Here is a 13,119-nt window from a genome sequence, read left to right as displayed (position 1 = left end):
AATTACTCTGCCGTTCATGGCAAATTATAGCACAGGAATAATGCGAACGACCAGAAAAAGTGACTTGTTCACTACAATTGTTTTTTTAATGCTATTTACTTTAGCGTGTGATGCACCCTTGCACTAAAAATCGCAGCAAGGACGTATTTCGAGTTAAAATATAGTGCTACATGATGCTTTTTGTGGTGCACGTATCTTTCGCGAAATTTTGCGCACTTATGCATGTGAACTTTGCGCATCATCCATTTTTGAAGTAGTTTGGATAGAAAGGTATAGTCTTTGGAGACAAATGATAAATAACCAGTGAACAGATAACACTGTGTTAAACTTTATAGAATTTAAAGGTCACTTTATAAATTGCCATACAATCGTATGTAAAGAAAACGAGTGCAACACAGCAAACTTTGATACTCAATGGTACAGTAACAAATGCAATCAACACATATTGCTGCAATCAACACATATATGTAAAGGTACCTTTTCAAGAGTGTGTGGGGTGAGGGGGATTTGACCCCCAGAAATGTCTGAAAGAATAAATAGCAAAGGGCAGTAAAAGCCAGGCGTTGCTTAACATCGCAGGGAACTCGTGCCAACCCGAAGGCAGCACTCACTGCTCCAGCACATGGCTGCTGGTGAAGAGGAGGATGCTGGGAGGCATGTGGAGAGATAGGGAAGGGACATGGCTACAAAGGGAGGGACAAATACATAATATAATGGTGGCGAGTGAGTAATGGGGTTGCAAACGGGAGGCAATGATAAAAGGGGCGAGACCATAAGGATGAAATAGGTAAGAGTAGGAGTAATTAAGGTGGTACCCAGAATGTGCTGCTATGGTCCACAATTAGAGATCAGATGTGGGCAGAGTAGAATAGGGACGGAAGTGAGCATCTCCAGCACAATGCAAATAGTGCTAATTTATATCATTGTGTCTGAACGTCAGGTTTGTTGGTTTTAGAAAGGGGCACCTCAGCATGGGAGGTAAGACTATGGGGACCAGGGGAGATCTACAGGAAAGAGCAGCAGAAACACAAACCTGAAACGGGAGGCATAATAGACTCTTGAAATCAAAATAAAAGCACAGTTTTCTGATAGCTGGCAGAGGAATGACATTTGGAGGGAGGAACTGTTCTACTGTTTCGATCCAACATGAAAGAACATGATAACATGCTAATATTGGAGGAGGCAGCAGGGGTTTCAAGAGCATTGCACTGCACAGTCTAGTCACAATCCTTCTGGAATGTTGCCCACCTCAAATGGCCAGCTACCACTTGACCATAAAGTTAAACATTAAAGCCGTCCATTAATTACCATTGGTGGGCTTTATTGCCAATTTCATTTTCTTGCTTCTTATTCGATAGCCATCTTGCACTTGGCCCTCTCCTGCAGCATAGCCACTTTACTTGTGCCCTTTCACTACTTTTTTCTTTGTTGCCTGAACACTCATTAAGCGTGCATGTGTTTTCCAGCTACATCCCTCATGTGTTTCTATTGCCCCTGTACTCCATATTGCTTCCCCGAGCTACTGTCTTCCTTGCGTGCTTCTCCCACTGCCCATGATGCGGTCTCCATCCAATGCTTTGCGCCCCTGTCCTCCCAAGCTGCTCCCTCCCTCATGACTCACCCACACTTGTTGCTTTCCCTAATCCTGCTCCCCTCGCCCACTCCTCTACTGCCCACCTCTTCTTTTCCATTTAAATATTTTTTTTTAAGAGGGGCAGGCAGCAAAATTGCTGATGCCCGACCATAAAACGTTTAAGCACACTTACAATTTTTTAAATCTAAGTGGTGCCATTTTAGATCAGTTCATAAAAAATAAAAGAAAATGACGCAGGTGTGAACCTACAGAATGGCATGACTGCCAAGAGCTGCAGTGTCACTACCCTTCTTTTGCATGGATACTAAAGAGCACTGACAAAAAGAAATGCTTTTTACCGATGCTGTTCAGCATCGCCAAAAAGCACTGGCAAAGCCAGCAGGTCCCACAGACGAGAGCTACTGGCATTGGCAATGTTGGTTAAACTTCCACTTAACCGCTGTTTTATTGTGCTTATCTGGCCATGCTTTCCCATTATCCTGCTTTCTCTGAGCTTCCAGGGAAGGCAGGCTGATGGGATACAATCAGAAAAGTAATACACTATATATTAGGACTGCACATGTTCGCCGTTACGAGAGTGGCCGTTGAATCATCATCCGCACCGAACGAATATACAGAATGAACGGATTGTGCGGCGTGACATACTTGGAGTTGATACATATTTAATTAATCCACCTAACGTTGATAGGACACATTACAGCATTAATGACAAGCGCACTTTGAGATTGGATCGAAGGCATGTAGGCAGCATCGTTAAATTCAAGCTCACACGTCTGGCCTACCCACAGTCAGAAAACATGAACGTTCTGTGCAAGGCAGGCCCTTAACGTCCAAACCATTAAACTGATATATGTTCTGGAGCTCCACCGCTTAAAAAAGCCGGACTTACTTAATTGAGTTCCTGAAGTGGTCTTCCGCTGGGCTTTTCACAGTACAGCTGTTCAGCAGCCACAAATCCGCCTGTGCAGGGTTCTCTGAGAAAAGAAACGATAATGTAGGTATTAATGAAAAAGGTACCAACCTGGCCATGTTTTTACACCCTTTGCAAGCTGGGTCTTCTAATCTATTTCAAGCATTGGACACTAAATTAAACCGCATAGCACGGTCAGTAGTTGCATCCTACTTTTCAGTTAAAAAAATTGAGGTGCCAACATTTCTCATCAATCAAAACGGGGCAGGGCCACAAAGAACACATTAAGAATGTCTGAATTTGTTTTTAACAGAAGATACTTTTATCTTTAAAATAAATTAACACTCTAAACCGTCATTAGGAGTGACCGGAACACACAACCGATAATTCAGGGCCCAATATAACTACCATTAACAGGGGTCCCAATAACTCAGGGGTGCAAAGATAGTGAGTAGCGCGAGAGAAACCCTGAGGCTCCACTAAGAAATGGTGAAGTACAGGGTGAACCAGTAATTCCCGGTCCAATTTACTCAGAAACCCCCCATTATTGCTTGTAGTTTTTGACGGTTTTGAATGGCTGAAAGTTCAGCGGGAACAAGACAGTTCCACAGGCCTCTTAGTTCCGATGAGTCCCTTAACTCTTGTTATCTGGCCCTCCAATTAGAGGGCCACTTGTAATGAGGGCCATGGTCAAACAGGGTGTTGTAATAATTTTGTATAGTGCTAATTTGTACTACACTTTTTGCACAGTACACTGCGCCTCTGAATGCATCTTAAAAGTAAGTCGAACCTATGGATATTCTGTGTATAAAAACATCTCACATTGCATGCTTGATCCTTGGAGTACTGAAAGAATACTTCTCTTGAAGCACACAGCCCCAGGACCCCCGGAGAGTGTACACAGCCCTAGGTTCCCAGGGGGAAGTGCACAGCCTACGTCTCTGGAGGAGGGCTACACAGCCTTTGCTCCCACTAGGAAGGTGGGTAGAGAGCCCTAGGTCCCAACAGAGGGGTACACAGTCCTGGCTCCCACGGGGGGGTATACAGCCATAGGTCCCACTGGTAGTTGGGGTACACAGCCCCAGGTCCACCAGTAGGGGTGGGGTACACAGCCCTAGGTTAAACGGTAGCGGGTGGGGCACACAGCACTAGGTCCCACCACAGGGGTACAGAGTCCTGGTTTCCATGGTGAAGGAGGGTGTGGGGGGTACACAGCCCTAGGTCCACCGGTAGGGGTGGGGTACACAGTCATGGGTCCCTCCGGTAGGGGGGTGAACAGCCATAGGACTACCGGTAGGGGTGGGGTACACATCCATAGGTCCACCGGTAGGGGTGTGGTACACAGCCCTAGGACCACCGGTAAGGGTGGGGTACACAGCCCTAGGTCAACCGGTAGGGTTGGAGTACCCAGCCCTAGGTCCACCGGTTGGAGTGGGGTACACAGCTCTAGGTCTACCGGTAGGGGTGGGGTACACAGCCCTAGGTCTACCGGTAGGGGTGGGGTACACAGCCCTAGGTGCACCGGTAGGGGTGGGGTACACAGCCCTAGGTGCACCGGTAGGGGTGAGGTCCACAGCCCTAGGTCCACCGGTAGGGGTGAGGTCCACAGCCCTAAGTCCACCGGTAGGGGTGAGGTCCACAGCCCTAGGTCCACCGGTAGTGGTGGGGTTCACAGCCCTAGGTCCACCGGTAGGGGTGGGGTCCACAGCCCTAGGTCCACCGGTAGGGGTGGGGTCCACAGCCCTAGGTCCACCGGTAGGGGTGGGGTCCACAGCCCTAGGTCCACCGGTAGACGTGGGGTACACAGCCCTAGGTCCACCGGTAGACGTGGGGTACACAGCCCCAGGTCCACCGTTAGGGGTGGGGTACACAGCCCCAGGTCCACCGTTAGGGGTGGGGTACACAGCCCTAGGTCCACCGGGGGGTGGGGTACACAGCCATAGGTCCCTCCGGTAGGGGGGTGAACAGCCATAGGATTACCGGTAGGGAGGGGGTACACAGCCATAGGTCCCACCGGTAGGGGGGTACACAGCCCTAGGTCCACCGGCGGGGATGGGGTACACAGCTCTAGGTCCCCCGGGGCGTGGAGTTCACAGCCCTAGGTCCACCGGTAGGGGGGTGCACAGCCATAGGACCATCGGTAGGGGTGGGGTACACAGCCCTAGGTCCACTGGTAGAGGTAGGGTACACAGCCCTAGGTCCACCGGTAGACGTGGGGTACACAGCCCTAGGTCCACCGTTTAGGGTGGGGTACACAGCACTAGGTCCACCGGGGCGTGGGGTACACAGCCATAGGTCGCACCGGTAGGGGGGTGGTACACAGCCATAGGTCCAACCGGTAGGGGGGTACACAGCCATAGGTCCACTGGTAGGGGTGGGGGTACACAGCCCTAGGTCTACCAGTAGGGGTGGGGTACACAGCCCTAGGTCCACCGGTAGGGGTGGCGCCCACAGCCTTAGGTCCACCGGTAGATGTGGGGTACACAGCCCTAGGTCCACCGTTAGGGGTGGGGTACACAGCCCTAGGTCCACCGGGGGGTGGGGTACACAGCCCTAGGTCCACCGGGGGGTGGGGTACACAGCCATAGGTCCCTCCGGTAGGGGGGTGAACAGCCATAGGACTACCGGTAGGGGTGGGGTATACAGCCATAGGTCCCACCGGTAGGGGGTGCACAGCCATAGGACCACCGGTGGGGGTGGGGTACGCAGCCCTAGGTCCACCGGTAGGGATGGGGTACACAGCTCTAGGTCCCCCGGGGCGTGGGGTACACAGCCCTAGGTCCACCAGGGGGGTACGAACCCCTAGGTCCACCAGGGGGGTACGAACCCCTAGGTCCACCAGGGGGGTACGAACCCCTAGGTCCACCAGGGGGGTACGAACCCCTAGGTCCACCAGGGGGGTACGAACCCCTAGGTCCACCAGGGGGGGTGTACTATGCCCAACGTCCACCAGTGTGGGTGGGGTACGCAGCCGTACACTGCATACCCCCTCCACCGGGGGGAGGGGGTATGCAGCTCTAGGTCCACCGTAGGAAGATACCCAGCTCTAGGTCCACCCGGAGGGGGATACACAGCCCTAGCTCCATTGGAGGGAGGTTCAGAGTCCTAGATCCACTGATGGGAGGTTCAAAGCCCTAGGTCCACCAGAGGGAGGTTCAGAGCCGTAGATCCACAGGAGGGAGGTTCAGAGCCGGAGATCCACCGGAGGGAGGGTCAGAGCCCCAGGTCCACCGGGGATATGAAGCCCTAGGCATTAGAGCACAGCTTTCATGAAGACAAAACTTGGTGCACCTCAAGTGCGTTCCTTTGATTGTCGAGTCCACTGGTGGAAAAACTTAGTGTAGTCCAGAAAACGGTTAAAAGGGCAGTATTGCAGAGCTTTGCAAAGCTATGCAGCAGACGTTTACCTCAACACCATTCTATGGCAAGGTTTGCCACTAGTGGTAAGCTCTCACAAGCTTTAAAAATTGAAAGAGGAATTACTAGTGTGTTGTACACTCCTACTGTGACTTCTCTCTCTGTATATAGAACTATTTGTGAAAAATGCAGATGCAATTCATTTATTGCGCATTATTAATAAGCCAAAGTGCTAAAATAGCAGCGTATACTAATATTCTGCAGCAGGAGGTTCTCGCCCTGTTGTGCAAAGGGACTGTGGAGGTGGTTTCCCCAGACATTGAGAACTTGGCAGAAAAGTCTGGGCCTCACTTAAGGGTTCCCCTTGACCTCGCACAACAGAATCTGCACTCATATCCCCATGCTTTCATCTAACAAAGAGCAGTGCTGCAGAAAGTCTAACCAGCAGGACCTTTCTAACAAAGTCTTCATTGAATTTAAAGGGAGCCCTCTCAGCACAACGTATTGAACTCCGCTCACAGGAATGCAGGCAATAAACTTGCACTGACTGGTAAGCTGTCTGTGCCCTCATTCTTGTGTCATGACAAACCAGAGGCATCCTAGATGAATCTCACTGTGCTATATAATACTGTGGGTCACACTTGAGGATGAACATTAGTAGACATCTACTCCAGCATTTCATAATTATCTTTCAATGTTTACTTGCAGCTATTACTTAACCCGACCAAATGCTGATCAGCTCTCCTTGCTGAAGCAGTGGTCTAACGATAGCCTAGCAATGGACGACAGTTCAACTGATTCTATTGCCTGTCAACCTTATCTAATATAGCACTATTTTCACATGCAAAAATGTTTGATTTTACAGTCTTGCAGCTATCTCAAAGAAAGTCCTATATGTTCCTAAAATCAGACCTAAAAAGCTGATCTTTACTTAAAACATCTGATGGTCATCTCTTCTCTTTTTTTTTTCCCTTTTAAATGGCTCTTTTTCCCTTCCATCCTCTGCATGCTTTTTAGGTCTGGGCTAGAGAAAGGCTGCGGTGGCGCAGTCTCGCTCGGAGACTTTATGTCTTAGAGAGTGGGGCTTGAACTGACAGACGCCCCTCTCCTCCAATGGCTGGCCTCCGTTTAGGAAGCCAGCCAATGGAGAAGAGGGGCGGGTTCAAGGAGAAGGGCGTCTGTCAGTTCAAGCCCCGTCTTTTTCGGACTCAGGGGTGTGATTTTTCATTTCTTTCTCTCTGTGATGTCATCATTGCAAAACACGCCCCCCAATCCGAAAAAGACAGGGCTTAGGGACCGGCAACTCACCAGGATCCTCCATTGAGCACAGAGGCAGCGCACTCGCACACGGTTCCATTTTACTTTCAGCACCAGAGCCTCTCCAGAGCCTTCCCTTTCCCTCCTCTAGCAGCGCAGCCGCCGCCGAGCCCGCCCTCCCCGTTTTTCCTCATCTCTTCGACCCCCAACCTTACTCCCTACAATCCCGATCCCCTGTGTATTTTACAGCCTGAAAACTCATCATCTAAAAATGCCCATTTGTCTACAGTTCAGAACAAGATCATGTACGTGAACCATATGTTTAAATGTACAAATGCTATTCCAAAACCAGGAAACCGTTTAAAATAAAAAACTGATTAGGCGATTTCATGTGTACGTTTGGATGGTGTTGTCCATGCTTGCGAGGGTTTGCCCACTACGGGTCGGCCTGGTTGTTCAATCAAAGATGGCGACGGTGTTTCTCACATATTTAAAATAGGCTTTGTAGAGTTATGCTGGGCATGCTATCGGATTGGTTAGCAGGCAGAAGTAAGCGGCGGGGTTGCGTAGACTTAAACTCATGCCCATTGCATATAGGGGATTGACCGGTGGAAGACATGCGGCACGTTTCCAGGAATTGATCTTCGGGCGGGTGTTTTTTTGTGTGGCGGAATTGCCGCTTCGTACTTGACTAGCATCCTGAGTGTTCGTCAATAATGGCTCGCAGTCTATGGTTGCTCCTGGGATGCCCCGTTACGGGTCCGGTCGATAATACAATGTGTGGGACCGGGGTTTTTTATTGTGATTGTAGGAAGGTGGATATCTGACTATATGGTTACCCCAACTTTTTGCCTAGTGTTTAGCTGGTTTTCAACTTAGTTGGCCTGGGACCCTGTTAATCAGGGCCCCAGGCTATCTGCTCTCACTGTAAAATTGACTCCATGTACTTTAGGTACATCTCCAATTGGATATTGGGTCACCTTATGAGCCCCTGTATAGTGTACCATAGGTACCCAGGGCATAGGTGCATCCAAGGCCTACCAGGGGCTGCAGCATGTATTATGCCAACCCTGCCTGGCCATCCAAACCGACACAACTGGCTGATTACTCAGCTGGGGCAAGGTTGTGTAATCACCCCTTGCTTAGGTATAGCATTCCTATATCTACCATTATATATAGACACAAATATACCTATAAGTAACTCCTACGGCAGGCCTTGACAATCCTGAGGGCAGAGTGCATGGTTTTATGTGAGCTGGTGCTCTAGCATGAGCTGAGCCTGTCTGCAGCTTTCGGAACCATGTCCTTATAGCTGTTCTATGATATACCCATACCATATACTCTTAAGTGCATTATAATTCTCGCGGTTAATGCTAACTTTGGTTTGGCTTTATCAAAACATGTCGTGTAAGGTGTCATACGCTTTGGAATACTACGCCCCCGCGAGTCCTGGCGGTGGGGGTAGCATTCCACCCTTCTAGAGGGAGAAGACATGCAGTTGTAGCTTTACCCGGTTAAAGTTAAACAGAGCCTCAGCATCACAAAAAATGGATGCGGCTGCCAAAGACACAAGTCTGACTTCCTGCTGCTGGACGAAACTCCAGCAGTGGATGCCTGGACAATAGGTTTCCTGCCTTGGGAGGTGCTAGCACCTCCCCAGACAGGCTATAGTGTATTGGGGCAGGGTGGGTTGAATGAAATGAGACACTACTTGGGACACACAAGGTGCTCCATGCATAGCCAGGTTCAAACCAGTTGCTGGGGCACTCCAGCCCCAGCTCTGGCACAAAACTGGACAAAGGGAAAGGGGTGTAACCACCCCCTTCCCAGGTTCCACCCATAGGAGGGACCTAGCAGGTAATCCAGCCCCTTAGATTAGTATAAAGCTAGGAGCTGTGTCTAGAGACATTAGATTATCCTCAACTCAAACTCTGAAACGAAACTCTGGACCTTCGACATTCTACTGCAACTAGAAGACTGAAGAATCTCCCTTGTGGTCAAGGAGTGACCACCCTGTGCAAACAGGCACCATCATTGACTTGCCGGTATGCTTTGTCGATGCTCCCGCCGGAACCCGAAGACTTAGCGACGCAGCCTCTGGACTTCCAGACTTCCCTGACTCCGACCCACATCCACAGCAAAGCTGAGACCTGTGGCGGACACGAGAGACGTGGGACCGGACTACCTGCAGTACCTGCTTTTTGCCAACTGCGCAGCTTCTGAGGCGTCCTCGAAGTTGTGCATTGGGACTTGAGAAGCCCCAACCCCGAGCCGTAAGTGCACCGAAGCTCAGCCTCCACACTCCATGAGTGCCGCGTGGGGCCTGCGCCTGCATTTCTCCTCGAGGCGTCTTTGTGGTTGCTAGCCCGTTGGCTAGTGGCCCTCCTGAAGACATCCTTTTGAATCAACACAGCTTGCCTGGTTGCTCTGGGCTTGCTCCTGCTTTCCTGTAAAGGGGAAGCTCCCCAGACCTTGCTGGTCTGAACAGAAGCCGATCTTCCCTTCCTGCGTGGGTTACCTTTGCCAAGGCTTGTTGACTCCAATCCGGAAGCTGACACCGCCAACAGCGAGATCCTTCGTGGGACAGTCCGTATCCAGCTCCTGGTCGTGGTCGACACCTCCTGGTCCACGTGGCTGCAGAGACAAGCTTCATTTCTTCACCTGTTCGCATCTCGACATCGCCTGGCTCCTTCCTGGTCCCTGGCTAGTGACCCAGACTCTGTCCCCTCTGCTTTCAGGTTCTTCACTGCTTCGATACACCCTTGGATCCATCCGGACATCATCTTCCTGGTCGCCTGCAGCATCTTTGTGCAGCTCTCCATAGGATTCGACGACGAAACCCGACACGAAAGAACACCTATGCACCCAGCTTCCCTGGGTGAGGTAACTCGAGTACTCCGTGCTCCCGTGGGTAATAACTATCCAAGTGTCCTAGTTTAACTGGGTTTTCCCGTAGTCCATCCGTAAGTGCCCGAAATCAACTACTTTGTAAACTTTACGTTCCCATTGAAAGTCTATGAGAACCCGCGTGTGTGTTTAGACACTGCACACACATCCTGTGGGACTCCTACTTCCTAACCTTTGGTTGTTCAGTGTAGTCCCAGCGATTTCCTAGGCCCTAGGCCTATTCACTTCTCCTGAAGTGGTTCTGATACCACTTAATTAGTATATATTTCGTGAGGCCCCTAGTGCAGATTTGTATTTGGGCAACTTATAGTATGCTTATTGAGTCACTTGTGCTGTATCTCGAACTCTGACCTCATAAAGAGTACAGAGGGGTTGTGTTAGTAATAAATATATATATATTTGATATATACCTTGTGTGGTGTCCTTTCATTTGGTATTCAAGGGGTTATTATTGGTAAAACAATTGGCTTAACATGCTCTCTGAAGTATTATCCTAAGACTGCTTTGTCCATGCTACCACTAGGATAGCTGGTCTATAAGGTTGACTTTACAACCATCACCATAAGGGTGCTTGGACTGATACAGGATGCCCACTAGAATAGTGGACATCACATATTAGGCCAACTTCTCACAGTGATGTCCCGTTCAGTTTACCCTGGAAGCACAACTATTGCTGAGTGGTGATGCTCCATTAAGTTTACAGACGGCCCCGGGGCAGCAGCGTAGCACTCCTCAGAGTGACTGTTGTATATTTAATGGGACAATCAATGCCTGCGCACATTTATTGTACCGGCTTCAAAATCCCTCAGCTGAACTAACACATATGTAAATAATTGGCATGATCTGCTTGCGGTATAGTGGTCAGGACCAACATCTGGCAAACACACGAGGGGACACCACCAACGCTCATCGGCGGAAATTTAAAAATGAGCAATAGCTGTGATGTTCGAAAGGCCTGCACATATTTAGGATGGCCGAGGGCACACTCATCAGCAGAGGTAGAGCTGCCAGTTTTTGAATGGGCAGTATTAACATGTACTATGGTAGGCAGCACCAGCATAACTCAGAAGAAGTTCTAGACTTTTTTAGAAGTTCTAGACTTTTGGGGCACTATCAACACTCCTTGTCCGAATTGACTTGTTTATTAGGGGGCAATACCAGCGTAGACTGCCTAGTCCTGTTTTTATTTTGTGTTGTATGCTGCACCCTCCATTGTCGTGCAGTGACGCTCCACACAAGTCCGGCACAGAATCTAACCAGAACTTTGTTTCCTGAAAAAAAAGTTAAATGTGGCTAGATCACTGTTTGAGAGAGCCCTTCCACCAGACAATTAGAGTGCAACAGTCACCGTCAAAGAAAGGTGGTGGCTTGGTGTTGTATGTGTGTGTGTGTGTGTGTGTGTGTGTGTGTGTGTGTGTGTGTGTGTGTGTGTGTGTGTGTGTGTGTGTGTGTGTGTGTGTGTGTGTGTGTGTGTGTGTGGCTCTGTTTGTGTTGGGCTCTGTGTGTTTGTGTTGGGCTCTGTGTGTGTGTGTTGGGCTCTGTGTGTGTGGGTGTGTGTGCGACTCTGGGTGTGTGCGACTCTGGGTGTGTGCGACTCTGGGTGTGGTGTGTGCAGCTCTGGGTGTGTGCGCCTCTGGGGGTGTGTGGGCGCCTCTGGGGGTGTGTGGGCGCCTCTGGGGGTGTGGGCGCCTCTGGGGGTGTGGGCGCCTCTGGGGGTGTGGGCGCCTCTGGGGGTGTGGGCGCCTCTGGGGGTGTGGGCGCCTCTGGGGGTGTGGGCGCCTCTGGGGGTGTGTGCGCCTCTGGGGGTGTGTGCACCTCTGGGGGTGTGTGCACCTCTGGGGGTGTGTGCACCTCTGGGGGTGTGTGCACCTCTGGGGGTGTGTGCACCTCTGGGGGTGTTTAGAAACAAAAATAATGTAATGAGCAATGCCAATAGCTCTAACTTTAACAAAGACGAGACCATTGCATTGTAAATGCTTGTTATCTCTGAGCACAACCACATGCAGTCAGATGCAAATTTGCCTTAATCTCAATATATTTTTGCAAATTGGCCACAACTCATTTTAAAGATTACAACCTCTCCTTTTTGAAAAGTGATGCACTTGTAACCTAACATGATCTAATCCCTTATAGCTATTCTGTGAACCCCCCAAATATCTGCATGAACTCACATGTCCCCCTTTCCCACTAATTATCACACCTAACTTCTATTGCTTTAATCTCACCAGATAACTGAAGTAAATGCATGGAAAGGTTTACTTGAATGCAAAAACTAATCCAAATAACCAACAACAACCAATAACACTGGACTGACCACTAACCTTGGATCCCGGAGCAGCGTGCTGCCTGGAGTAAATAATTTCAATGCCTCATCAAAAGAAGTAGGCACCATATAAATTCAATTAGATTTTACATTACCTTGTTGACTAAGGAAGGGAGAAATGGTGATGGCATGAAAAGTAAGGATCCATTCCTCTTTAGACGCAGTAAGAATTTCACAAGCCTAGTTATGTCAAAGATTTAGAAGCAGGAAACTCATTAAAGAGTGAATGGACTCCATAGTGCAAATGCAGTTCCTTTTTAAAAGCAGTTTTTTTCCACAAGGTAAATCATTTGTCCCTGTGGAGAAAGCCCTTTCCCTACTTCCAGATTCAATATGACAGTGATTCGCTCTCCTACCTACCTGGAAAAGCCGTGCACTGTAATAAATCTTCTACCATTTTCACTCTGGTATTGAGTAATACGGTAGTTTGGTAATGCAAACAAACTTTCATATTTGTGGCCATTCCCAAATTTTCAAGGTAAACCATATCTTAAAACATCAAATTTCCACCCAAAGTGTGGATTTATGGCTGCACGGGGGTCCACACTAGTGGCAGAACTCTACTAACCCAATAGATTGGCTTAAATGTATTTTTCTACTCCTGCTTGAAATTAACAAGCAATTTCAATGCACTAGATCTCGCATTTAGGAGAGTTTGAGCTGTTGGCATTGTAAGTGACAATGCCTTTTATTTATGTGTTGTTTTTCACCTCTCCCGTGCAGCACTAACTCCCTAGTGCTGCCGTCGGCCAATGGCCGACAAAGCACCCG

At 49.3% G+C, this 13,119-nt stretch overlaps 1 protein-coding gene across 1 annotated transcript in view; it reads right to left on the bottom strand.

Moving 5' to 3' along the window:
- CDKAL1 (CDKAL1 threonylcarbamoyladenosine tRNA methylthiotransferase) overlaps positions 1-13,119 on the bottom strand; it is a 2,392,744-nt gene that overhangs the window by 1,944,392 nt on the left and 435,233 nt on the right. The window contains exon 4 of the mRNA XM_086965147.1: positions 2,484-2,568. Coding sequence (XP_086821273.1) covers positions 2,484-2,568 — 85 coding nt within the window. The remainder of the gene's footprint in view (positions 1-2,483; positions 2,569-13,119) is intronic.

Source organism: Lissotriton vulgaris, chromosome 4_1, assembly GCF_964263255.1.
Source record: "Lissotriton vulgaris chromosome 4_1, aLisVul1.2, whole genome shotgun sequence".
In the NCBI taxonomy this organism is placed as follows: domain Eukaryota; kingdom Metazoa; phylum Chordata; class Amphibia; order Caudata; family Salamandridae; genus Lissotriton; species Lissotriton vulgaris.
This window is presented reverse-complemented; position numbering and strand designations above follow the sequence as displayed.